General features: G+C 36.9%; 1 protein-coding gene across 3 annotated transcripts in view; it reads left to right on the forward strand.

Moving 5' to 3' along the window:
* The window catches only part of ZDHHC21 (zDHHC palmitoyltransferase 21), a 39,040-nt gene that overhangs the window by 2,001 nt on the left and 11,608 nt on the right, over nucleotides 1-25,431 (forward strand). The window contains exons 2-7 of one of the 3 annotated variants that reach the window (XM_080362073.1): nucleotides 1,095-1,187; nucleotides 4,947-5,150; nucleotides 5,991-6,089; nucleotides 8,778-8,889; nucleotides 10,467-10,605; nucleotides 20,432-20,548. In XM_080362073.1, the coding sequence (XP_080218199.1) occupies nucleotides 4,976-5,150; nucleotides 5,991-6,089; nucleotides 8,778-8,889; nucleotides 10,467-10,605; nucleotides 20,432-20,548 (642 nt within the window). In that variant the 5' untranslated portion in view covers nucleotides 1,095-1,187; nucleotides 4,947-4,975. Of the gene's footprint in view, nucleotides 1-1,094; nucleotides 1,188-4,946; nucleotides 5,151-5,990; nucleotides 6,090-8,777; nucleotides 8,890-10,466; nucleotides 10,606-20,431; nucleotides 20,646-25,431 lie in introns of those variants that run through there. The other 2 variants (XM_080362072.1, XM_080362074.1) reach the window with 2 other exon arrangements.

Raw genomic sequence — 25,431 nt, forward strand, 5'->3', positions numbered from 1 at the left:
AAGGTGATTGTAGTGAAGAAATCCAGTAGTAAAAATATTTTTTGGGAAGGCAAGAACAGTTCTTGATTTTTGTAAGAAAAGCTCTGTCATATTTTGGCATATCTGAAGCTTTCCCCAGCCAGAGCTAATGTTTACTTTTAAACGCTTTGTGTTTGAGATGTTTATTTAGGAAAAAATGCTATAAATTAGGGTAAGAGGGAAGAAAACCACAAAACCTCCAACATCAGTGTTGTGTGGTTTATGTTAAAGGATTTTGTTGTGAAATTCTAAGGCATTGCATGTATGAATACTGAATATAGAAGGATATAAATACTTAATTGTTTCTTTTCAACTGATTTATTGTAAACCTGCTCATAGACTTTTTTCCTCTACATATTGTAGTTATTATTCTTATCAGAAATGATGCATCCCAAAGAACAGACTTATTTGAGATCAGTCTTCCTTTATTTTGACATTATATTTGAAAGAGTTAATGTAGATTTTTTTAAAGTATGTTTAAAAATAAAAGACTGTAAGTCCACCTTGCCTGTGAGTTAAATTGGAATCTAATACTTTCTACCTAATCATCAGAATATGCATTTGTTAGGTTTTCTTTATTTCCCACACTCTTACGTATTTATATATGGTACATGCAACAAGAATGAGAAGGGAAAAAGCTCACTTTGCTGGAGGAAGTTAGCATATTAACATTGCTTATACAGTATTGCTTATAACAGTGTAATGGAAAATATAAAGCTTGATTTATCATAAAAGGCATGGCGAAGAAAGTGTATGACAGTCTAAATTAACTGAAATACACTGACAGTAGTGCAGTTGACTATAGACCTTTCTCTGAACAGTCCCATCCTTTTAAATCTATATTAAAATTGTGAAATGACCTAGAACTGAAATTCAAAAAATGCTAGTTAGAATCAGCATGTCAGTTCAGACATGAGAGGCAAAGGGTCTCGATATCGGTGTAAATAACTTGAGAGGAGGCTCTACTCAGTGAGATGAGGTACGAAGAACATAATAGAAAGTACTCTATTACATGCTGCCTTTCAAACCAGTGATGATGGTTGTTTGAGTATCACACTCTTTTTGTTCTCTTTCAGGAAAAATACAGAAGATGATCATGAAAATCCTCTCTTGAGAATGGGGCCTTTTTATGTGTAGTTCCAACTTAGTTGTGGAACTTGCCATCAGAGGTATGATTTGGGGGGCTGTATTTGTGTTTGGTTTAGTTCTTTAATTATATAAGTGAATAATGTAGGCAAAAGTTAGTTATTGAGTTATAAAAATTTTGGATATGTTTCCATTCCAGGCACTCTTATTGTTTTCTCCAGAATCTCTCTCACTGCTTATTGCTCATGCATTATACTTTGTAGGTCACTGAGAAACAAGCAGTTCAGTACTTAAATCTCTCTGTTTTGTTGGTTGAGCTATTCTTTCCCCTTCTGAGGAAGCACTGTGAAGTCATGAAATCTCTGCTGCTCTGGTAAGATGGAAAACAGATGGATTTCTCAGTGGGCAGCAGTGTTTCTAACTGCCTCTGTTGTTTTTTACCTTTGTGTTTCTGCCAGTCTGCATGGTTTCTCTTTCGGAAATCCATGCTGACTGCTCCCAGTCGCCTTCTTGTGTTTGGAAGCAGTTTCCAGGATTATTTGCTCCACCTTCCCAGTGATCAGGGTGAGCCTAAGAGGCCTGTAGTTGCCTAGATTTTCCTTCTTGCCCTTGAAAACATGGTTAACACTTACTTTCTTGAGTCTACTGAAACTTCACCCATCACTTTAAGACGTCCAAATATAATTGAGACTGGCCTCACAATGACAGGACCAGCTCTCTCAGAACTCAGTAGTGGCATCTCATCAAGTCCCATTGAAGTGTTATGCCCAGTTTATTTAAAGTTTTCTTAATCTGATCCTCCTTCACTCAGAGAAAATCTTTCTTGCTCCAGACTTTCCCACTGGTCTCAGGGGCCTGGGATTCCAAGCAGGTCTTACCTGTAAAGAGCAAGGTGAAGAAGGCAATTTGACTTTTTTGCATCCTTTCAGCAGGTAATGTGTCCCATTTTGCAGCACAGCCACATTTCCTCTAGCCTTCCTTACACTGCTTATGCACCTGTACAAGAGTTTCTTTTGACCTTCGTATCCCTCACCAGATTCAACTCCAGGTGGACTTTGGCTTTCCTAACCACATCCCAGTACACCCAAGTGGTGTTTCTTTATCAGATGTGGACACAAACTTGATGTGGCCCCACTTTACCTCTGTTTAATTGATTACAGGATCTCTATTGTCCTTGGCTTGAAAACCCTCACAAGCACTTCCTCACTCTATTATAGGTCACCACCTACCTCTCTCATTGTTCCTAGTCTAAGCCTTCTCTTAGCAGATTAAGCAGCCTGTTGGCAAAGGGGCTTTTACCTCACATAGTGTCAGGTGGATCTGGCTGCTCCTCCCCCACGGTTCCTGATCATCAGGGAAGGTCCTATTGATGTAAAAGCTGAGTCCCAGCTTTTCATGCAAGCTATATAACCACTTGTTGGTCCGCAGGATCTTTCTACTCCTACTCAAGTCCTTACCCTTCACCAGCAGGATGAAGGAGACACCTCCTGCTTCCTAGGCCCTGGCCTTCATACTCCAAGCCAAGCAGTCATGCATGATATTCACCTTGTTTCCCGTGGCCATATTGGTGCTGCCTAGATGGAAGAGCAACTTGTGCAACCTGCTCTAGGTGAACCTGCTCTGGCAAGGGAGTTGGACTAGATGATTTCGAGAGGTGCCTTCCAACCCCAACCATTCTGTGATTCTGTGAAGAGCAGCTGAGGGTCGTGGTCTGAGTGCCACACTACTACCAGTCTCAGTAATGGCTGATCCATGGTATCCAGGGCCCAAGCCCCTGGCAAGCAGCAAACCTGGCCAGGTGACAGGTTGGGTTGGCAGAGCTGCCTCTGTCCCTGCAACAGGGAGTTTCCCACTACTGTTCCTTGCCCTGTCCTGCCACAGGACTTGGGCATAGCCAGTTTGGAGGCTTCACTGGACAGAGCCCCCTGTCTTTACCTGCTGCCAGGGTTCAGAACCTGCTCTGTAGATCAGAGCTGCAAGCACAGCAGGACCTGTTCTCATGGTACCAGCACTCACAAGCTGCCATGCCCATCAAGCTCAGCAGCTCCATACCCAGCCTGACAAGCTAAGGCTCTGCCTGCATCTGTGCAGTGCTGTGGTGGTTCCTGTAGCTGCAGCAGGGAATCTGGTCCATGTCCTTTTCAGTATCCCTGATGTCGTACAGTCTGCCCACCTCCTCCTAGAGCTTGGCTGCCTCATCAGACAGATCCTCCATCAGTGCATGCTTAGAAGGATATAATATGTTTCTTAGTTCTAACCCTGCTGATTGCCAAAGCTAACTTACAACAGAAGTGCATTAAGTACTGGCAGGTTCAAGAGTGTAATACTACATCATTTATATGTCTAGAGACTGTATGTACTTGTGTAGTGTATTAGTAAAATGTATACAACAGACTGTGGTGTGTGCATGCTACATGTAGCAAAATTAGAAAATAATAGTAAATATAGGCCTAAATAGTTTTTATGATCATTGTGAATTTGAAAACAGTTCTAAGAGCACAGTAGGTGTATTCAATATGCAACATGAGTTTACGAAACAAGTGTTATCAAATTTGTTGCGTTTTTAGGATAAAAATAAGCACTTAATACTCTGCTATACTTGAATGTGAATACTTGCAAAAGAAGACAGCAAAAAAAGGAACTTTCATAAATAATGCATAGGAGAAGTCTGGAAAAATGTCAGATAGCTTATTTGGGCCTGATTTTGATTAAAGATCCAGAAAAAGATGAAAACAAGACATTAATGAAACTTGTGAAATTGTTAGTGCAAATGAGGATAGACAAACATGAAACAAGCAAGTAAAACCCCTGGAAACAGAGATGTCTGCCTCATAAACAAGATGAAACTTTTATGCAACAATTAGAAGCTGAAAGGAAGGAAATCTATCTACCTTAGACAAGTTCCCTGAAGCCCAGAAACTGGGGAAATAATGAGTAGGAGAGTAGCTTGGGGTTTCTGTTTGTGTTGCAATACTAAGATATATATATGAAGGCAACCTGACAAAAAAAGTAACAGTAGTAATCGTTCCCTTGAAGGTTCTGCTGAGTAGTGCTTACAACAGTGCTGTGTTTTTATCAAGATAGTTTATGAAGCTCTGAAGTTTATACCATAGGACTTGGTGGGGTTTCTTCCGTCTAAAACAAAGAAGAAACCAGCACACTGAACTAGCAGAATTGAAACCTTGATTTTTTTAAGCATGATTAATAGTGAGAAAACTTGATATTGTATGATACCTCTTAATGATCTACATGAAAGGTGTTAGGGTAGTGTGGTTACTTTCTCTATTGGTTTGCTATAAATGCCATGAAGGATGCTCTTTAAGAAGGGAAAAGTGACAAATTGATAGGGAAGCTTGTGACCATTTTAGCCTATAAGCTTTTAAAAAATAAAATTGAAATATAGTTGTGAGACTATGATAGGTATGTGGGATGAATCCTTGCATAATATGAATCATTCCCTGTATTGTTTGCTTTGCAACCTTTTTATTTTGGTAGGAGACTTATTTTCTTTAATGTTTCTATCCTTTGTTGCTGCCAGCTGGCCGACAATTGCTTGCTGTAGCTATTATTTAATAGTTTTCCTAGGAACTTATTTTACTTGCATCTTGATGATAAATGTTACTTTTTAGTGAGATATGACTAATGGATGAAATAATAAAATTTTTGTTTTTCTGATGCTTGAACACTGTATATGAAATGTTTGTAAGTTTTCATTCAGTTCCTGAAATCAGTAGCTGACAGGTATTTGTTGTTGTTTTTTAATCTATTTGAATGTGTGTGGAACCCTGTAGGTTGCATGATGCTAGTTAATTTACTTTTTTTTCTCTGATTTATGTCTCTAGGGTAATCTTTTCTTCCTGGGTCGTGACAGATGATTACCTGTTTGTATTCAATGGGACGACGAATTCACTTTGTGGTCGACCCTCAGGGTTGGTGCTGCATGGGCCTGATTATCTTTGTCTGGCTGTACAATACAATCTTCATTCCAAAAGTGATCCTTTTTCCTCACTATGAAGAGGGACATATTTCACTTGTGGCAATTTTGTGTAAGTCAATTTAACTTAGTCCTTTTTCTACTAGTAAAGATAGTATCTGTGGGCAGGAATTAACATGAATGAGAAAGGTCAGAAAATAAAGAATAAAGTGAAGGATAAAGAGGAAGGATAAAGGTGATAAGAGATATAAAGGAGATATAAGGGAGATAAGGGATAGGAGTACTGGGATGTGTCCTACATTTTTGTGTTCTGAGAAGCTGACCATTCATTTCAAAGGTGTTGTGGTAAAACTTGTTTGTAGGGAAACTGGGGAAAAGCATTAATATGTCTTTCTAGTTCCTATAGCTAGAACCTGTCGACGTAATTTCAGACCTACAACTCTTAATGCTTGTCAGAATTTGGGAGGAATAGTACTGATGGTTGACAAACTGGGTGTTATTAGTTTCATTGTACATCTCTAGATGTCAGCTGATATGAGTTAGGCTAATAGGTTTTGCTGGGGAGAATACCTGATTTATAACTAGAACCAATTTTAAAGTGAAGGTGGACCATTTGGAATGTCCTTTTACATAGGGGCTTTGAAGTGTAGAATGACTGGTACTTGTTTGATAAGACAGGGGAGGAACTTCTTCAATACAGTAGTAAAGTCATAGTGGCATCCTGCTGGTGCTATCAAAACAATGTTCACTGCTACCTTTTCCTCTGTCATCTTCAGACTGGGGAGCACTTAGTATTGTAGACTGTAGAGCACCAGAAATATATCTGGAATTGAATGAGTAGGCTGAGTAATTTCCAACTCCATGCTGAGGCATCTATATTTTTGATGCAGTGTATAACAGATATTTTGTACACCTGAAAAGGCTAAAAAATGCTTTTTTTTTTTTTTTTCAGGTTATTACTTCTGCTCATTGTTTTGTATAGCTTCATTACTAAGAGCCTCAGTAGCTGATCCGGGAAAGCTACCGGAAAACCCAAAGATTCCTATTACAGGTACATTCGTTTGTTTCTGTATAATTGAATAAAAGTTATTTTAATGCCCTCAAAATAACTAGGAATAAATTTTATTTTGTGAGATTTGATGGAAACTATGAACTATCTCTGCTGGAGTCAGTATTGTTAAAGAAACTAAAATTGGTATGTCACTGTCTTTAACCTGTACATTTCTAGCACTTTCCCTTGTGTAGAGTCAAAATTTCCCTTTCAGAACTTGTATTCCTTCAGAAGTTTAGTTATGTAGGAACTTCTGCTATGAAATTTTTCCATGGGAACATTTTTTGGTTTTTTTTACATTCGAGTCTTTCAAACATACTGCATATACCTCTAAGTTGATAATATTTAATAGAAAATATTTAGAGATGGTTACTCGTTACAATTCTACTGCTTTTTTTAAACTAAATTTATAAGATGTGGAAAAGGGTGGTAAAAGATACTCTTATGCTGGATTTTACCTGTGCATTTTTTACACATTTTTTTCAGTGTGTTATGTTAGTATTGGCTGTTAACCAAACAAATGTGATACTAATTTCAATGTGTTGCTGTGAAGTAGCAATTCCCATATGGTGTTCAATGCTCCAGAAACTGGAGGAAATTTGAGACCTTAATAATTCTCCACAGAAAAAAACAATATTTTTTTGAACCATTTGATGCTATTAAGGTGCTTGTCTAATGCATAGAGATTTTACATAGCAGTTTAGAAAGATATAGGGCTATTAAACAGCATCAGTGTTGTCACATTAACGGAAAATACCTTTTGAATGTAGAAAATGTATCAAATGTAGTGAGAGTTGAATATTTTGGTCTTGTCTTGCAATGTGGTAGATGCCAGGAATAACAGTTTGCTCTCTCTTCCTGATGTTAGTGAGAATCTAGGGTGACGTGTTTGGAAACAGCATCTGTTTAGCCTCAGCACTGAAGTAACTATGTGCACAAACTGGGCAGCAGATAGTAGGAAGGGATGTATCTCTCTTCATTTCAGATGTGAAACACTGATCACAGAAAATCTCATGTCAGGGTTCTTTCTATTCCTGGTAACTGAGTCTTTGATCCAGTAGAACTAAAGGTGGCTCAGACTTGGGTTCTGCAGTCAGAGTTCTTGCTGAAGGAAGAACAACATGGGTTCTGAAACCTGAGCTGGAGAATGAAGGCACCTAGTACAGTTAAAATTATGTTTATGACTGAATGTTCATGTTCACCTGCAAAGTACCATGGACCAGTACAAATTCCCTTTGTGCACAAATGCTTCTTTCTCTTTCAAGAGATCCCTTTAAATAGCTTTTGAACCTGTTCATTCTCCATTAATTTCATACAGCAATGGTACTTTATATATATGTTTGAAGATGGAACACTTAGGCTTGACTGTGACATTTATATTATGGTTTAGTGTGGGCTAGATCAGGGTTTTTGTACTTTCTAAAGTAGCACTTCAGTTCTCTGGTATTCTATAGGCTGACAGGAAGATTTTTTGCGTGGTATAAATTGTATTAAAAAATCAGGTTGGGGTGTTTCTGAACTCTGCTAGTAGCTACCCTATTAGGGAGTGACACCTCTGTGACACTGGATTTATGGGAACAGATTGTATATCAGTTTCCATCTGGCATTATTACTAGTTTAATGATCTCAGATATTGGGCTTTTTTACTTCCAGTGTCCAAATGTTGTTTTGCAGCAAGAAAGATAAGATGAGAACTGCCTGCAGGTGGCTCAGAAGTGCTAATTTTAACTTTATTTTGTTTACAAAAGGACAATGCTTTACTGTGTAAAATTGTAAAATTTCAGAATGCCCTTTTTTTTTTTTTTTTGGTCCCCTGGGATTTAAAAAAAAAAAATCTGTGTCAAATAAATGTCTATTTCAGTAGAAACAACCAAAGTATTTAAGATTTTCAGTAGAATACATATGCTTTTGTGAATGGAAGTATTATAGCGTTAGTGTCAGTTTTTTGCATGTGAAGATGAACTTTCTGAATATGTAATTTTGAATTCTCATTTTCAAAGGCTTCCTCTAATTTGGGTGGTGCAATTTGAGATAAATAATAGCTAAACTGTGCAATAATAGTTCCTGGTAGTTTCAGCTACTTGATATCTCTGGAGATGAACTTAAGGAGTCTCACACTGAGCATCCAAAAATAGTGTATATTTTAAAATACAAGCCTATCTTTTATCTGTTCTTTGGTTGCCTTATGTGTAAAATTCCATTTTGTGAGATGCATGCCTTAAGATGCTTTGAGGTGGAAGATGTTCCTGGAGTGTTCATTGAGTATTTTGTTTTAGTTAGCTAGCTTTGACAAATTTGAGTAGCAGTATTTCTTCAGGAGGTTCTGGATTGGCAGGGAGGTTGTACAATGGTTCTGTCTAGCAGATGTGTTTTTTCACAATAGACATGTAAGAAGATAATTGAATTGTGTTACTTGTTTGAGTGGCAGCTTTTGTGCCGTAGTAGTCACTCCTTAGAGATATATATAGGAGGGGAGAGGATTTTCAAGAAGAAAACTGGCACAGAGTGGCAAGAATATCTTCCGGTTTATTTAAGGTGACAGTGGGAAAAACATTTTTTAAATGCTGCCTACCCTTGTCAGGTCATATTAAGATTTTCTTAGTCTTTGAATCGCTACTATGTAGATTTTTCATAAGCATGCTGGACTGTGTTTAAATCTTTTTAAGATGTCTTTACATTTTCTCTTAGAACGAGAATATTGGGAATTATGCAACAAGTGCAATATGATGAGACCAAAGCGTTCGCACCATTGCAGTCGTTGCGGACATTGCGTGAGGAGGATGGATCACCACTGTCCATGGTAAGACCAGGACATATGTTCTAACAATTTACTGTTGTTTGAATGAATAATTTCAAAATTTATGGTCTTGAGTATTGCTCATTTGTCATATTTCTTTCCAAGTAGTGCTTAATCATTAGGCATTTAGAGCAGGGAAAGAGCAGCTTTGAGACTTTCTTACATCTACAAGTAAAACTAACAGTAAAAAGTATTGTAGTGTAACATTTTATTATTGTCAAATTGTTACCTGCCATATAGTTTTGGAAGATTGATGTATTTTGTTTAAAGAATTGGAATTTTTACTCCTAAAACTGATCTCAACACAATTAGCATGTTGAAGATTTATTTCATTTGTTCCAGTTTAGTTTCTGATGCAGGAAAAAATATTTTTTGTAGGAAATCAAACAATATTTTTGTTTCTTGGATTAAATAAACCTTTAAATTTCAGCATACAAGGGCATGCTCTTTATAATAATAAAAATAGATCATGGTTTAAGACAGTTTTTATTTTTTACTTTATGGATTGGCTGTTCTGAGTAGAAATATTATTGACTTATACCATGCCCCACTTGTCATAGCCTCTCTGATTTTGTAGTGAAATTGCTTATTTTGATGTTTTCTAACTAGTTTCAGTCAAAACGAACTAATTTGGCTAAAATTCTCTATGTAAACTGATTGTAGCTTAAAATAAAAATAAACATTTCTGTCAGTAGTTCTGAGGTATGGTATCCTGCAAGATGGCAATGATGGCAAAGGACATCAGGTGATGTCACCATTAGATTGTGGTGACATCAGGATCCTCTTGTTTTGATTTAGCCATTTTTTAAACCACCATTTTTGTCAATTGCTACTTCAGAAAATGGTGCCAGTATAGTGCTTTTGTCGTTATGGCTTAGCCTGTTACTGATGTCTGTGCCAATGCTTGTGTGAAATTGCAACCTGACCATTTTTGCATCAGTGTAACTTCTGTGAAGCAGACTAGACCTAGATTTAAAAAATTTTTAATCTTGTACTTGATATTTCTAGAATCCTTGTGATTCCTTTACTAGTATATGTTGGAGTATGCAGAAGATTTCTGAACGGAGATGCCTGTTCTGTCTTCTGTGTCTTAGGCTCCTTCCTTAGTCATACTTGTTTGTCATTGGGGTACCCTGTAATCACATTTATTTCAAACCATTAATTTGCATTTCTGGTTTTTGGACTGTACATAGTTCACAACCAGTGAAATCTATTGAGTAGCAGAAGATAGTACATATTACTATGAAATTTTGCAGACTTTTAAAAAATAGTTTTGTTACTTGAGTATTACTTAAAACTCTAGTAGTATCTTCACTATATGAAGATATGGGGAAATATATCTCCTTTTCTAAGCAGTGATCTCAGTAATGCAACCTATACTTGAGTGTAAGGAAACCACTCCATGGTAACTGCCATCTCTAACGTACAGACCGTCACTTTGACTAAGAATGTAGTGATTAGTCAGTAGTTCTTACGTTTACTCCATAAATAATCATAACTTCTCGTATTCACAATATCATAACTGCAGTGTTAAAGTCTTGATATTTCTGTCTTTATGTATACAATTTGTTTCTCTGCAGGATTAATAATTGTGTTGGTGAAGACAATCATTGGCTGTTTTTACAGCTTTGTTTCTACACTCAGATCCTTAGCTTGTATACACTGATACTTGATTTCTGTCATTACTACTACTTTTTGCCTCTGAAAAAAGAAAACTGGGTAAGAATCTGTTTTCTCTATGAAGTGTCTAAATAGCTAGTACTGCAATGTAATTTATTTTTGTGTCTAGTTATTGCATGTTTCTGCTTGGTCAGTTGTTAGTAGAGTTCATCTAGGTGTATGCTATCAAGCAAGCAAACTGATTTATGGTAAGTAACCAAGTATTGTTCTAAAAGGGTATATGATTTCTGTGTCTTAAAAATACAACATTAGTTTTCTTAGAAATCTAGGAAAGGAGGACAGAAACAGGTTTCTTTAGTGAATACTGGGAAGAAGCCATGTAACTACTTTAGGTGTATTCAAATTTAATTTTACTTTCTCTGGAATAGATTTATTCAGAGTATACATCTACCCTAAGTCCCTCTTTAAAAATGCTGACATTACCAGAAAAAATGAGAAAAGATCATCCGATCATTCTTAAAGGAGAAAAATATACATGGGTTCTGAAGCATTATCTTGTGTTGCTTTGAAAAGGTCACATGGGCTAAGGGAGAATTAAGGTCAATTTGTTTTATTTAGACTCTGTTCCCTTATCATATTCCAGCATCTTGGCATCAGCAAAAAGCAATTGAACATGCATACAGAGAAAATGAACTTAAGAATTGGAGCAGAGTGAAAAATTACAGAATTTCTCATTATGAAATTGAAATTGAAAAACATCTGTGTTTGGTGCTCATTTATGATTATTATCTCTAATGTTCAGAATATTCAAGAGGTATGCTTGAAAGCTGCTGGATACTTGAAAGTACTAGAGCAGCAAAGCTGATACATTTTCTTTTGAATAAAATGTTACAAGATTTTGCTGGTAAAGAAACTTTAAACTTCTACCCAAAATCTGAAATGGCCGTTGTATTTTTACTAGATGATAACAAATACGAGCACACTAAAGAGAAAAACCTAGAAAACAAGTTTAAACAATATTCAAAATTAGATAACATTTCAGATGTCTTAAGTGAAGAGACTAAGACCATCCGAGAAACTTGTAGTGTAGTCTACGTTTTGTTGAGATTTTTTCCAGGTACTGAAGTGCTGCAGATTTTTTTTTTACTGTATGTTGATGTGGGATCCCAGCATACTCTGTTGTGGTGACATAACACACGTCCTTCAAGGCAGCTTGAAACTGGTTTTTGATTATGGGCAAGGCAAGTCACATTTTCCATTTTGTTGGACAACTTAAGTTTATTGCATTATTTTGTGTCCTAAATGGTATGAAATAATAATATTAAACTTCTTGAAAAATTCTCCTTCTGGAAAAGAATGGAGCATAGCCTTCCAGGCTTCTATTTGCTCATATGTCAGTCTGAAGTAGATGTGGTGTTCCCAAGAAAGCTTATGTGAAGATGATGTGTCAAAAGAGAGCTGAAAATGTAGGAACACTGTATGTCCTGCTTCGATCATCCAGAACTGATAAAAGTATTATATTCGAGTTGGTATGTGCCAAGTTTTTATCATATGGAATGTACCAAAGTTGAGGATTTTTGCAAATCTCTCAACATAATTTCTCTTCTAAAGGATTTTAATTTAAAATTTTTTTAATCTATAGAAATATTTCCATGTAAATGGTTTAAGGGACTCCAGAAATATGGAAAAGCGAAGAATTTGGTGTCTACTTGGAGAATCTTTCCATAGACAATGTCCTGTAAACAGAGACAGACCTGTAAAATGCATCTCTTAAAATGGAGTACTCATATTTTTCACTTTGTTTCCAGTTTGTTGCAGATGGGCTTTTCATATTTACCTTACAGGAGTTGTGAGATTGGGGGAGCCAGTTTGATTTGTTGTAGCTGCGTTCAAATTAAAAGGGATATGAAATTGCAGTCTTTCTCTGTTACTGAAGAAATTTGTCATCTAAGAAAAATTTCTTACGGACGTTACATTTTAGAGTTTTGGAAAGTTAATATTTTTGAAAGATAACAGTGTAAATATCTTTGCTTCTAGTTTCAGTAGCTTTTAAAATTTCTTTTTCATTTATAAACTAAGTTAACTTACAACATTTCTTGACCGAGTAATCTTATTTCTGTATTCTGAAGGCTTCCCACGCACAGGGTTTGCAGGTTTCAAGTGCAAGCGCTTCTCTGTGATATTGAATGGAATATTGGATTGAGTATTGCAGTGCTTCTAGAAGGAGCGTTATTTTCCAAAGATAAAGTCTTTGTATTGAATGTGTTGGTGGTGCTTCTCTAATAGTGTAATTTAATGGTAGAATATTTTCTTTTTATTGTGAGAGTCTCCTGAGTGCTCTTAGTTAGTAAGTACATTGTTTTTTAAAAAAAAGAACCCAAGGTCTGTTTGTTAGGGAGCCAAAGTATTTGCTTGGAGATGGTCTGTACAAGAGAGGTAAAGGGAAATTATGTTTACTTCATACAGTTTGCAACCTCTGAAGGGGTAATAATAGTTGTTAATAATAACAGCTGAAAAATGAATATGTATAAAACTTTGGTCTTGATGGTTTAACGAGGTTAATTCGAAGACTTTCAGAGAGAAGCCTACTTTTAATATCTACCTTTCAGAAGATGTGACAGGTTAGCAAGCAGAGTATTAATACCTGTGCAGTAATTATTTTAACCCGGTTTAATGTAGTTGCCTACAGAGTGGATCAGGTTCGTGTGTTTGTCTGCCTGAATTTACACAAAGATGTGGAAGAAATTGAGTACTTTGTTCTGTTTGGTTTAGTTTTGTTTTCCTTTAGCTGTGAGGTTTTTTTGCTTTATGAGTTTGCGTATGTGGACACTTCAAATGACACTTGAAAAACAGGAGCAGTGTTACAGTATATAACATTCTGTCCCTCAGAGAGATAAAATGTTTACACTGTATAGAAAAACTTAGTAGGCACAGCAGATCTGGTCTGTTTAGACCTTTGTTAAGTCTAGTGTTACACTAAACAGTATTTAGCTTTCTCAGTTTTTCAGCTGCAGGATTGAGGTGCACACAGTGAAGTACAGAAAGTTAATAGTAATTTATTTGGGCATCTAGTCAATATATCTACCTGTAAGATGACATCAGAGCCCTATAAAACTGATTTTTTGAGTGTTGCTCATGATTCTTTTAGTCTTTGTAGATTAATTGGAGCTGAAGTACCACAGCATTCCAGGGACCTCGGTACCTTCTGCCTTTCATGGAAGCACTGTTCTTTGTCAAAATTTTGGTTGTAACCAAGAGCTTATATTTTCTGAATTGACAGAGACTAGTGTTAAGCACAGATTCAAAAACAGTTGTTGTTGTTGTTGTTGTTTTTTTTCTAAACAGCCATTGGTAATTAGCTTCCTTCCTGTTCATTAAAATACTTTTGAATTTTTTGGTGTTGTGCCTTCATCTTAATTTTTATTCTTTGGATATAAAATAGTACACAACACAGAAGCTGTAGAATTAAAATTGCTTTTAATGCTTTTGTGAAATACTCATTTTTTCACAGTCCTGATTAATGCATTATGAAGATATGATAACTATATGCATGTTAATATTTCCTTCTGAATGAAAACTTGTGTTTTTATTTTTAAAGAGTTAAGTAAGAAAAGCCCAATATTTTTAATTAAGTGTACTAAGGTAAAGGTGATAGCTTTAAGGCTGTTGGGGGGAGCCGTTTCCATAGAGATGCAATCTTTCAGCTTCAGGTTTTATAGCAGAAAATTGCTGCATAGTATTCTTGGCTCTTGTAATCTGTACACTGTTAGAAACATGGATGATGGTTATTGCTCCGGTTGTCCAGCAGGAGGAGTACCATTACTGCTAGAAATGAAGGAAATGATAAATAAATTTTCTATGTGAGATCCTAGCAGGAGAAAAATCTATAGTTTGAATTAAACAGCTTATGAATTCCTCTGCAAGCTTTGATGATTTTCAGAGGCTAAGACTGGAGCATTCTTAATTTTGCATCTTAATTAAATAACATCAAGGTCAGGAAGCTGAATCCTTTGGGAAGTATTCAGTCTTGGGGACAGTGAGATCAGAAGAGTGACTCCATGACTACGTAGTTGCTCTCTATGTGGCTGTGGTGGCACAGATTCTAGACACAGCATGCCAAGTAGCAGCAAAAATAAATGTTTTGGCAGTATGTTTTGTGTGATTCATAGAAGGCTTTTAATCTTTTCAGCAAAAGCTTTGCTGATAAATTTTGTAATTTTGTTTGCTAGAGATGTTGCTGTAATAGAATGATTGTCGCTGGAAAAAACACTGACATGTAAAACCCTAAAACTTTTTGCTCTAGTTTACTTTTATTTTGTTCTCAGTTATGTGGTTATCCATTGTATATTATGAAAATACTGTTACTTAATCTTTTAAGTATTTTGAACTGTATGAGTAGAGAGGGGAGGAAACATAAAGGAGGAAGCATTGTGGCAATATCAGCCTGCTCCATCTTGGGACTCAGCTTTCCTAATTCCAAACAAAAAGTGTTGGAAAATATGAATCAGACTTTGTGAGGAGATTATTTACAGTAATATTTATTTCAATAATATATATTAACTAATATTCTTTAAAATCTGGAAATATGTATAATCCAGTGTACATTTATATTGTAAAGAGAATGTATAGGAAACCTTTTTTCTTATGGTCACAAAATGACATAGAAGGATGTGTGAGTTTAAAAAGAATAAAATACATCAGAATTTTCCTTTTCAGGGTTCTGCAAAACCAACCTAACCCTTTCCTCCCTTATAATTGTAAGGAGAGTATATGAATAATGAATTAAGTTTAGAAAGTAGATACATGGTCTGAAAAAAAAAAAAATAATTAAAAAAAATATATATATATTTAGGAACAACTGAGAGGATAGCATTTTTTTAAAACTTAATATCCTGATAGTGTCATTTTATGTGAAAATTGTATGGCATTTTCTTAAATTCTGTTCTAGTCTGAAATGATTTCAGAATTACTGCTTTGGCTTGAACTCTGTGTAGACAATAATTTTTGGAATCAGAGAGCTATTTCCATTTTCACTTGAAACGAAATCAGTAATGAATCAGACTGGAAAATTACTCATTTAGTAGAATTGAAGTAGTCCTGAATCAAAAAGTGCTTTACATAAACATCTGTTGTTATTAATAATAAATATCTCTACAAAAGAGCTTATTAGAATGCAGCTTGTGTTCTGTGAAACACCTTTTTTTTTTTTTTTTTTAACATTAGTGAATTTTCTCCCTTGTCTATCTCCTTCCTCTTTCTTACTGCAAAACCTCGTCTGGATTTTTTTTTTTTTAAATTTATTTATTTTACAGTCTGGCTTTGTTCTGTGTTCTATACTGGTTTTCTGCCAGGTTGATAGACTGACTTCATCATGAGACTGGGACAGACATCCTGGGCATTTACGACTGAAAATACACAAGCATGTGTTACCATGAGATATCCATTCCCCAAGAGAAAGATCAAGTATCTTAACATATTTTGTCAGTATATTAATTTCTGTGTAGATAATATTTCAGTAAAGAATCAAGATTGAATAAATGAATCTTAGATTGTAAATTAAAATTTAAGAAAATTGTTTTTCACTTTGTCTCTTCTGGAACAGACAGAATAGTCCTGTGTTGATCCTGCTGAAAGCTCTTTTTTAAAGGAATGCTGTAAACCCTTGAAAATGACAACCCAATACTGCAAATGACAGGGACTCATTAAATGTTTTTATGTTTTTGTTGCTGTTTTTGTCAGCAAGGTAAAAAGGAAGTTGAATATGTAAGCAGTTGTCATATCATTGATTATGATCTTGAGCTGAACCCATCATTGGCTTTTGATGGCTGTCCGTTATGATAGTATAAAGCTATAATAGCTCTTTTCCTGGTTAGTGGTAGCCTTCATTGCAGGTAACATCCTTAGCAGTTGATGCTCACAAATGAAGACATGGCATATGTTCTGCAGTGGGGTTGAGGAAGTCTTGTGTGAAATTGTCATGGAGACTGACTTTCTGTGGAATGTTTTAGTGTTGCCTGTTAAGATAAAGATGCCAGATCGCATGGCTTGTAATCTGTTCCTAAACATCCAATTGTAATCCAATTCCTAAACAGACCTACACTTTGTTTCTTATTTTGTGACATGTTTCTATTGTACACATGTCTGTCAATATTTGTAAGCAGCCAAGAATCCTTACAGTTTGATTGGATGGCTAAAAGTAGTGGCTAAAGGGAACTTAAAAACTCTTAGAACAGTCAACAGCCTGGGTGGAGGGCCTGTCTGAACTGGGTAGGAAATGCTGACTAGAAAAACAATGGGATCAGCCTGTGTGAACTGAAATTTTGACAAAGCAGTCAGGCTGTGATGTTGACAAAAAAGAGAGAAGGGGGCTATCAGAAGGGCAGCGCACACGTTGTTAAGAGTGTGCATTTAACATCTGTGTTGAGGCCACAAGTGCCAGCCTGGCCCAACGTGGAAAAAAACTGCTATGGGATAAAACCCTATTGTGCCATGAGAGAGCATTCACACATTGGTGATGCTAACTTAGTACGTTTATGCATTGTGGCTCAGTCTGTGTAGTTTCTTTTCTCAGCACAGATAGTGTGATTTCGGAGCTTGGGTTCAGGCTGTCTCAGTACTCTTCATTCACTGAGACTGGCAAGTCCTAGATGGTGTATGAACATTGAGGATCTTTTCAAAATAGATTGAAAGAGGCATTAACTTTATAATTATTGGTTGGTCTTGGGGGTTGATTTATTATAGCTTTGATTTGTTTTCTTAACTGGCAGAAATAGAATTTCACAGGATCATTTTGGTTGGAAGAGACTGTTGAGATCCATCGACGTGGATCGTCGAGTCCAACCATAACCTAACTCTAGCACTAAACCATGTTCCTTAGAACCTTGTCTAAACGCCTTTTAAACACCTCCAGGGTTGGTGACTCCACCACTTCCCTGGGCAGCCTGTTCCAATGCCTGACAACCCTTCCCGTGAAGAATTTTTTCCTAATATCCAGTCTGAACCTCCCCTGGCACAACTTGAGGCCATTTCCTCTTGTCCTATCACTTGCTATTCGGGAGAAGAGACCAACACCCTCCATGCTACAACCTCCTTCCAGGTAGTTGCAGACAGCGACAAGGTCTCCCCTCAGCCTCCTTTTCTCCAGGCTGAACAGACCCAGCTCCCCAAGCTGCTCCTCATCAGACTTGTGCTCCAGACCCCTCAACAGCTTCGTTGCCCTCCTCTCCACTCTCTCTAGCACTTCAATGTCCCAAAACTGAATGCGGGATTCAAGGTGCAGCCTCAGCAGCACCCAGTACAGTGGCACAATCACTTCTCTAGTCCTGCTGGCCACACTATTCCTGATACAAACCAGGATGCTGTTGGCCTTTTTGGCCACCTGGGCACACTGCTGGCTCATATTCAGCTGGCTGTCAGTCAACACCCCAAGGTCCTTTTCCTCCAGGCAGCTTTCCACTCTCCCCAAGCCTGTAGTTCTGCCTGGGGTTGTTGTGACCCAAGTGCAATGTTTTTATCAATTCTAAGAAGGAATAATAAAAACAAATTGGCGTGAGCTTCTGTGTAAAGAAACAAAATCCTCAGTGTATCACCATCATCATAATTATTATTGTTTTTACTGTGATTTAAATGAATTTTTTTTTACTGAATTTTTGTTCTATTTTCATGGAGTCACATGTTTCTATTTGAGTGCAGAATTTTGAAAGCTCAGTTATTAAGATCTGATTACTGAAAGATGCTATTCCTGCATATCTTGGTTTTCTATAGAAAAGTGCTGTTTTGTCTGTACAGATTGCTAGGTGGGTGCCCAGTATTGATGTCCAGGCCATCATTGCCTCAGAGACTTTGTTTCCCCTAGGGTTGTATAATGGCTGGAGAAAGCATTGGTGGTATCACCTCTTCTCACTAGCAATTCAGTAACCCCCAGTCTTTCGCAGTAGATGCTTTCATTTTTGGGGGAAGGAAGGGAGGAAAAAAAGGAAGCAGGGAGGAAAGGAGTTAGGAAAGGAGGAGTATTCCTGGGTCTTTACTTCAGTGTGAATGGTCTTTTCTGTACTTCGAGTTTTGACATGAGTTAGAAGGGCCAAGTGCAAAATGCAACCCGCTTTATTTATGCTAGGATTTTTTGTTGTCATGTGTAGAGTGATGTCTCTTTTTCCTGCTGAATATTATGCACAAGAGAAGGAACTCTTTTAATTAGAGTGTTGGGAGAATGCTCAGAGCTGTGTTATAAACCTTTTTCTAATGAGAGTGTGATGCTAAATCCACAATGTGACTTCACTGTTGGCAATCTTCTCCTACATTTCAATGTTTTCTGTTAATTTTAGTTTGACTACGCTAAAACATTTCTGATATAATAAAACAACATATATATGAAAAGAAGGTATTTTACAGCTAATAGAACTTGTGTCTTACCTTGCTTTTCTTTAAAGCTTTGGTGGGCTTGTGGAAAGGGGAATAAAGGTTGCTATGAATACTTTTATTTTGAGTTGATTTAACTTTGAATTAACTTGTTAACTAAGTAAGAAGGGTTAAAAAAAAAAAAAGTGGAAACTAAAAATGTATTTTCTACAAGTAAGAAAGGCCAATACTAACAAGAGCTGGCTTAACAGTTCAGAAAAGACTGCTGGGATTTGCTTTTTGTTTTAGGTGGTTAACTAGTGATTTTTGCTTGTTCCTTAAGTATAAACTTTCTTCACAGCTTTAGGAGCCAGTATAAACTTTTTTTCTGGGCTTATATTTTGAACTTTCACGGAGATAATTTAAATATAAAATTAGACTACTTTATTAAATATAATTTACTTTGCAGTATTCCTGAATCTAAGAATTCCTCTTCCTTAAGTCCTACTGGTTGAACATAAAGAAGGAGCATGGTGTTTTTGTTTTGTTTTCATTTTGTGTGTGTTTGTTTTGTATGTTTGGTGTGTGTATTATTTTTTTTTTTTGTCATTCAGTTCACTTTTATGTTCTGGTTGTGATTTAAAGTTTACTTGAAAGTTTTTAATAGTTTCCTGCTGTCATCTGGCTTCCCTAAGTGAAAAAGCAGATGTGTCATTCAAAAGACATCCTTGAGAACATAATCGTAACTTATAAATAAGAGATTGGGTGAGCTATCTTATTATCAAAGGGTAGGATGGAGTGTGAACTTGCAGTACATCTACAGTAACCGCTGTGTACAATTGTTTTCCTGTGATAAAAATAAGGTGGTTTATCTTTTGAAAAAGATCTATAAAACTCTCTTAAGCTTTTCATATTTTCTGCTAGGTGATACCAGGCTTTCCAGAGCAGCTGATACAGTAAATTCATAGTCTCCTGTACCCCAAGGGAACTTGGTTGTGCACCCATTTCCAAAGTTACAATAATCCATTTAAGCCCAAAATTTAAAAGGTGAAGATAAGTTTATGTTGGATAAAGGACAACATTACAGTGAGACCAATCCAATACAGATACTTGGATTTTGATCTGGAGTCAAGCTAGGAATGTTAATATTTTTATTACAAAAGAGGTGATGTTAAAATTAAATTTGCTGTGTCTGGGAGCTTAGATATAGGAGTCTTATAAATCAGACTGTTTAACAGGATGGTTTTCATGTTATGGAGCTTGTGTGTAGCAATCTGGCACAGTTTGAGATGGAAAATTCAGAAATAACCTATTTGAGCTCGATGTATTCCCATATCTTAAATACCTGAAAAAGGATTTTTAACAGTCTGGCAAAAATCCCCAAGTGTTTACATGTATAAATAAAAGATTATCGATTTATAATTTTAGCATATAAATGTATAAATGGTTTGCAATACTCAGAAATCCACTATTTGCCTTTAGCTGTAAGTCTTCAGGAACAACTCTTATCTAGTATTTCCATTTGATTCAAATACTTGAATTAATTTGTAAGTGCTAAAGTCTCTCTCTTCTTTCTGTGTTGTTCTAGGATGTTTTTGTGTTTAGACATGAACTTGCTCTCCTAAGAATATCTGCCTTCATGGGTCTAATAATATTAGGTGGAATAAGTGGACTCTTTTACACTCAGTTAATGGGTATTTTCACCGTAAGTATCTAATTTTAGAAGTATTTATTAGTTTTATTTTGAATAAAATTGATAAAAGCAGTTTGCATTTAAGGGAAGAATAAGAAATGCACTATGAGGCATCTACATGGTATGTGCTCTGTCAAAACTCTTGTCTCTGTGGAAGTCTCCAATAAGCCTTCGAAAAAACAAGTGTCTAATAATTCACCTATCAAGGCAGTTTCCTGATTTGTATTAGTAAAATAAAGCCATACATTGTTCTGGAATTGTGCAGTGTATAAAGGTACGTATTTGTGGGTTTTGATTTTTGTTTTTATTTTAAGCTCTTCTGTGCCTTGGTCTCAATTATACTTTGTGACAGTGAGACCCACTGATAAATCATACTTCCTGAGAACACAGACTTTTTGTAAAGTATTTTAATAAATATGGTTACATTCATATATCTCAGTTACTAAACTGTGGAATGGGATCATGTGCAATTTACAGTCCAAATGCATATTCTATATTTAAAGGTACAGAAAAAAAAACTGCATGGAAAGATTTTCCAGTTAAATGAATTTGGTAATGTAATAAATATCTGCAAGAAACAAGCTTTTGTTGCTCTAATATCCTGTTCTGGACATTAGAAGTTAACCACTTCCAGTGGATTCTTTAAAGTTATATTGAGAATCCATAGGAGCATTCAAAGTACTGAACAGTGTTGAACAGAGAGAGTATATTAGTTGGATCTGTACATGTCTGAAAGGGTGTATGATCTGGTCTGCAAAATGTTTCTTTACATACAGTAATATACAAGATGACAGCATCTTTGTGAGTACAACTGACAGATCTGTCTGAGATTTCATTTTGGAATTACAAGGGTTTACACAGTATTAATCTTTGTAGATGCAGAATGGAAAACCTCCTAGCTGTATTATGCAATTCCGTTGTATAGAATAAAGAACAAAAATTGCTGTATAGTTTTTACTTCAGTTAGATAAAGCAATAATATTGGCCATTGTTTTTATTGTATTACCTTTACATAAATTTAGTGCCTTCTGCTCTTTGCGTGGCTATGGCTATGCTGTGTATTATTTTGCCATCCTCCAGCTGCTCTTCTGTCAATCCCCAGGTCTACAGATGTAACTTTGTGCCCCTTTACAATGTGCTTGATTTCTGTTCCAGCATCTTGCTGACAGGTTCTCACCTCCCTGTTTAAATGCTGGCACACAGCCTTTGCATCTGTGTCTTCTAGAGTTGAGGTTTTTTCCTAATCTAATACTATGCCTTGCTGGGTATCTAGCTGAAGTGGTGCAGACATCTGAATTCTGCTCACCCTCACTCCCAGTAGTGGGAGAGATGGAAACTCAGGAAGCCTTAGAGTACAGATGCTGAAACACGGATGTCATTTTAGTCTCTGTTAAATGGATATATGATAATGAACGAAAAGCCATGCAATTGATACTACACTGAAATACAGAAATGATACATTCAGATACTATGAAATAAAAACTCTCAGACTGAACCTGATTCTGTCAGATACACCTGAAACTTTGGCCATTTCTGTTCAGACACAGGCTACCAACTCTGCTGCCTCTGCAACAGGTGTGAATTCCCAGTCTGTTTTTTCACCATTCTGAGCCTTAACACTGTCAGGCTGCTACTGTTACTGCTAACTCTTATAAAGTGCTGTAAAGCTCCTTTATTCTGTGTCATTTGTATAGTATACTCTGACGTACATCCCATTGCATTTACTGAGCTGGCCACTACCCTGGAACAGATGTAAGCTAATAGCATTTTCAAGTTCAGCCTCCTTTTATGTACTTGAATCATAATTCTGTGGATCACTGAGCTGCAGTGTGCCTGGATACTCCCTTTTGTCCTGTTTGCCAAACTTTGTGAAACAAACACAACACAGTGATTATGATAGAATCATACAATGGTTTGGGTTGGAAGAGGCCTTAAAGATCATCTAGTTCCAACCCCTCTACTATGGGCAGGGACACCCTCCAGACCCCGTTGCTCAAAGCCTCACCCAACCTGGCCTTGAACACTTCCAGTGATGAGGCAGCCAGAGTTTCCCTGGGCAGCCTCTTCCAGTGCCTCCCACCCTCATGGTGAAGAATTTCTTGCTTATATCTAGTCTAAATCTGCCCTCTTTCAGTTTACAGCCATTACTGCTCGTTCTGTCACTACATGCCCTTGTAAAAAGTCCCTCCCCAGCTTGTAGGTCCCCTTTAGGTACAAGAAGGTCTCCCCAGAGCCTTCTCCAGACTGAACAACCCCAAGTCACTCGGCCTGTCCTCACAGGAGAGGTGCTTCCTCTGATAATCTTTGTGGCCTTCCTCTGGACTTTCTCTGACAGGTGCATGTCCTTCTTATGTTGGGGACCTCAGAGCTCAGCGCGGTACTCCAGGTAGTGTCTCACAAAAGCAGAGCAGAGGGGGAGAGTCACCTCCCTTGACCTTCTGGTCAGGCTTCTTTTGATGGAGCCCAGGATACAGTTGCCTTTCTGCTGCATTGTGTTTGAGCTTCTCATCAATCAACACCCCCAAGTCCTTCTTCTCAGGGCTACTCTCAATCCATTCTCTGCCCATCCTGTATTTGTGCCTGGGGTTGCCCTTACCCACGTACAGGACCTTGCACTTTGCCTTATTGAGATTCATGAGGTTCACATAGGCCTACCTCTCAAGCTTGTCAAGATAATTCCTTCCCTCTAGCATGTCAACTATACTACACAGCTTGGTGTTTTTGGCAAAGTTGTTGAGATTACAATCCATCCCACTGTCCATGTGGCCAACAAAAATGTTGATTGTGGACATGGATGGACTATGAGAGGCAAATTCTGGAAAGTACAGACCTTCTGCATTAGGGCCTCTCATTGCACCCTACCTGTATCAGAGGGGCTACTGTGCTTGCATCATATAGACAAGATTTTAGGTTTGGGATTCCTGGTTGGGATTACTGTGGAAATAGAAATCCATTACTGGGATCTCCAAACTCTTAATTCATTCACACCACGTGAATGGTATTGCATTGCCTCATTGAAGAACATAGGTCATCTGATCCATCCCCCGCTCAAAACATTTCCATATCAGCAGCACAGTCATCTGTTTCCTTTTCATTCCTTTCTTCATGAGTATAGAATTGGCAAGAATAAACAATACCGTCATTTTTAGGAAATCTGCTTGGGAACAACTAGTCAGAATTCAAACAAAGCCAAATCTGTTTGGTGAAGTTTTGCTTAGTCTGCAAGTTGTGTCAGAAGATCTTTCTGTACAAATGGCTTTTGATTGTCAGCATCGTAGTGAGGGGATTTGTTTCCTCTGTAAGCAGTTACTAACAGCTTTGGCTAGCTGATGGAAAAGGCAGAGGAGAGGGCAGCAGGTGAGTGAGTAGTTTCTCTGCAAGCTTGCCAAAGACATGCCTGTCATGCATAGAATTGGGGAACAGAGAGGCTGGGTATACCCACCCACAGTGCTGAGCACACAGTGTGGAAGGCATTCAAGTCCTTTAGAAGCTATGAACCGTGATCACTAAGAGACAGAGATGTTCCTACTGTGTTCTGTGCTGGAGTTACTGTTCAGCGTTTAACCTTCCTGTATAAACTAAGCAAATAGTATCTGAAATGAGTTCTATTTAAAATAATGAATTAATCATTAAATTAAGCTTAGCTTAGTAGAAGGTACAAATCAGAAGTTATTTAACAGAAGAATACAATCACTGAAGTGTAATAGTGCAGACTATTAATTTAAAATAAACTCAAACAGGCATGGATATGCACAGTTAAAGCATTCATGTTATATTAATTGCTGCATAGCTGTTCTTGAGAGCATTAATTTCCGTATTTTCTAAAGCTGCTCAGAGACATGTGCAAAAGAGGTGGACGAAGGTGTCAGCCTTGTGAAAAAGGTGAAGCAGGGCATCTCTTACTTGTGCTTGTACAAGAAAACACATAATAAATTGTTTCCTAGTTTGTGCTCCATGCCTGTGTTTGCAGTTTAACATCAAGCCAAGATCAGTTCAACAGCTTCTGGATAAAAGTTACTTTTAAATAATAGAGACAATCAGCATTGCATCTCCGTGATCAAAACTTTGAATGATACATACTGTTGCTAAATGACTTCATTAACTTTGGGTTTGTTTGAGTTTAACGTTATTTACCTTTATTTCAAATGCTGCCAAAATGGTATTTTTTTAAAAGAAAAATTAACTCAAGGTTTATCAAACTTTGACCCTTTTATATTAATAGCGAAACTTCCTGATTCTCTATCAGGTAAACTTGGTTGACTGTCATTATATAATATAATTTTCCAGAAACCAAGCCAGTAGCTTCTGTTTCATCTAAGTAATGTAAAGCTAAGTCTACCTTTTTTCCAGGAATGTTGGATATGTATATTAAAAAAACACTCCAGTCCTCAGGTTTTCAGTATCTTCTATGTAGACTATATGTTCTCTGCTTACCGTCAGTCTCACAGAAGCAACATCGGATAGCGAGACCACAAAGTTGGTCATCCTCCTTTAGTGTCATCAGTAGTGAGGAACTAGGACCTGAAATGGCAGCTTCATGCCTCATTGTTTATGGTTGATTTCCGCAATGGGGTGGCCCTGCTCAAATGTAAAATGATTGACATGCAGTATGCATTGTGAAGTGTGATATGTACCCCAGGTCAGAACACCTGTGCTGATTCTTCATATTTACAACAGCTTATCCTTTTGCCACTGCAGCAAGATAGACAAGTTGAATGTATGGAATTAACCTGCATTTAGTTGCCTTTGTATATAGCATTTTTATAAGTAGAGTTGCTCTTTTCTAGAATTGAAGTGATGGCTTGACAAGCCATAAGAATAAGCAGAAGTTTTTTTTTGTAGGATTTTAAGGGGAAATATTGACATTTTTTCTTCTTTGATAATTTTTTTTCAGA

Source organism: Nesoenas mayeri, assembly GCF_963082525.1.
Source record: "Nesoenas mayeri genome assembly, chromosome: Z".
In the NCBI taxonomy this organism is placed as follows: Eukaryota; Metazoa; Chordata; class Aves; order Columbiformes; family Columbidae; genus Nesoenas; species Nesoenas mayeri.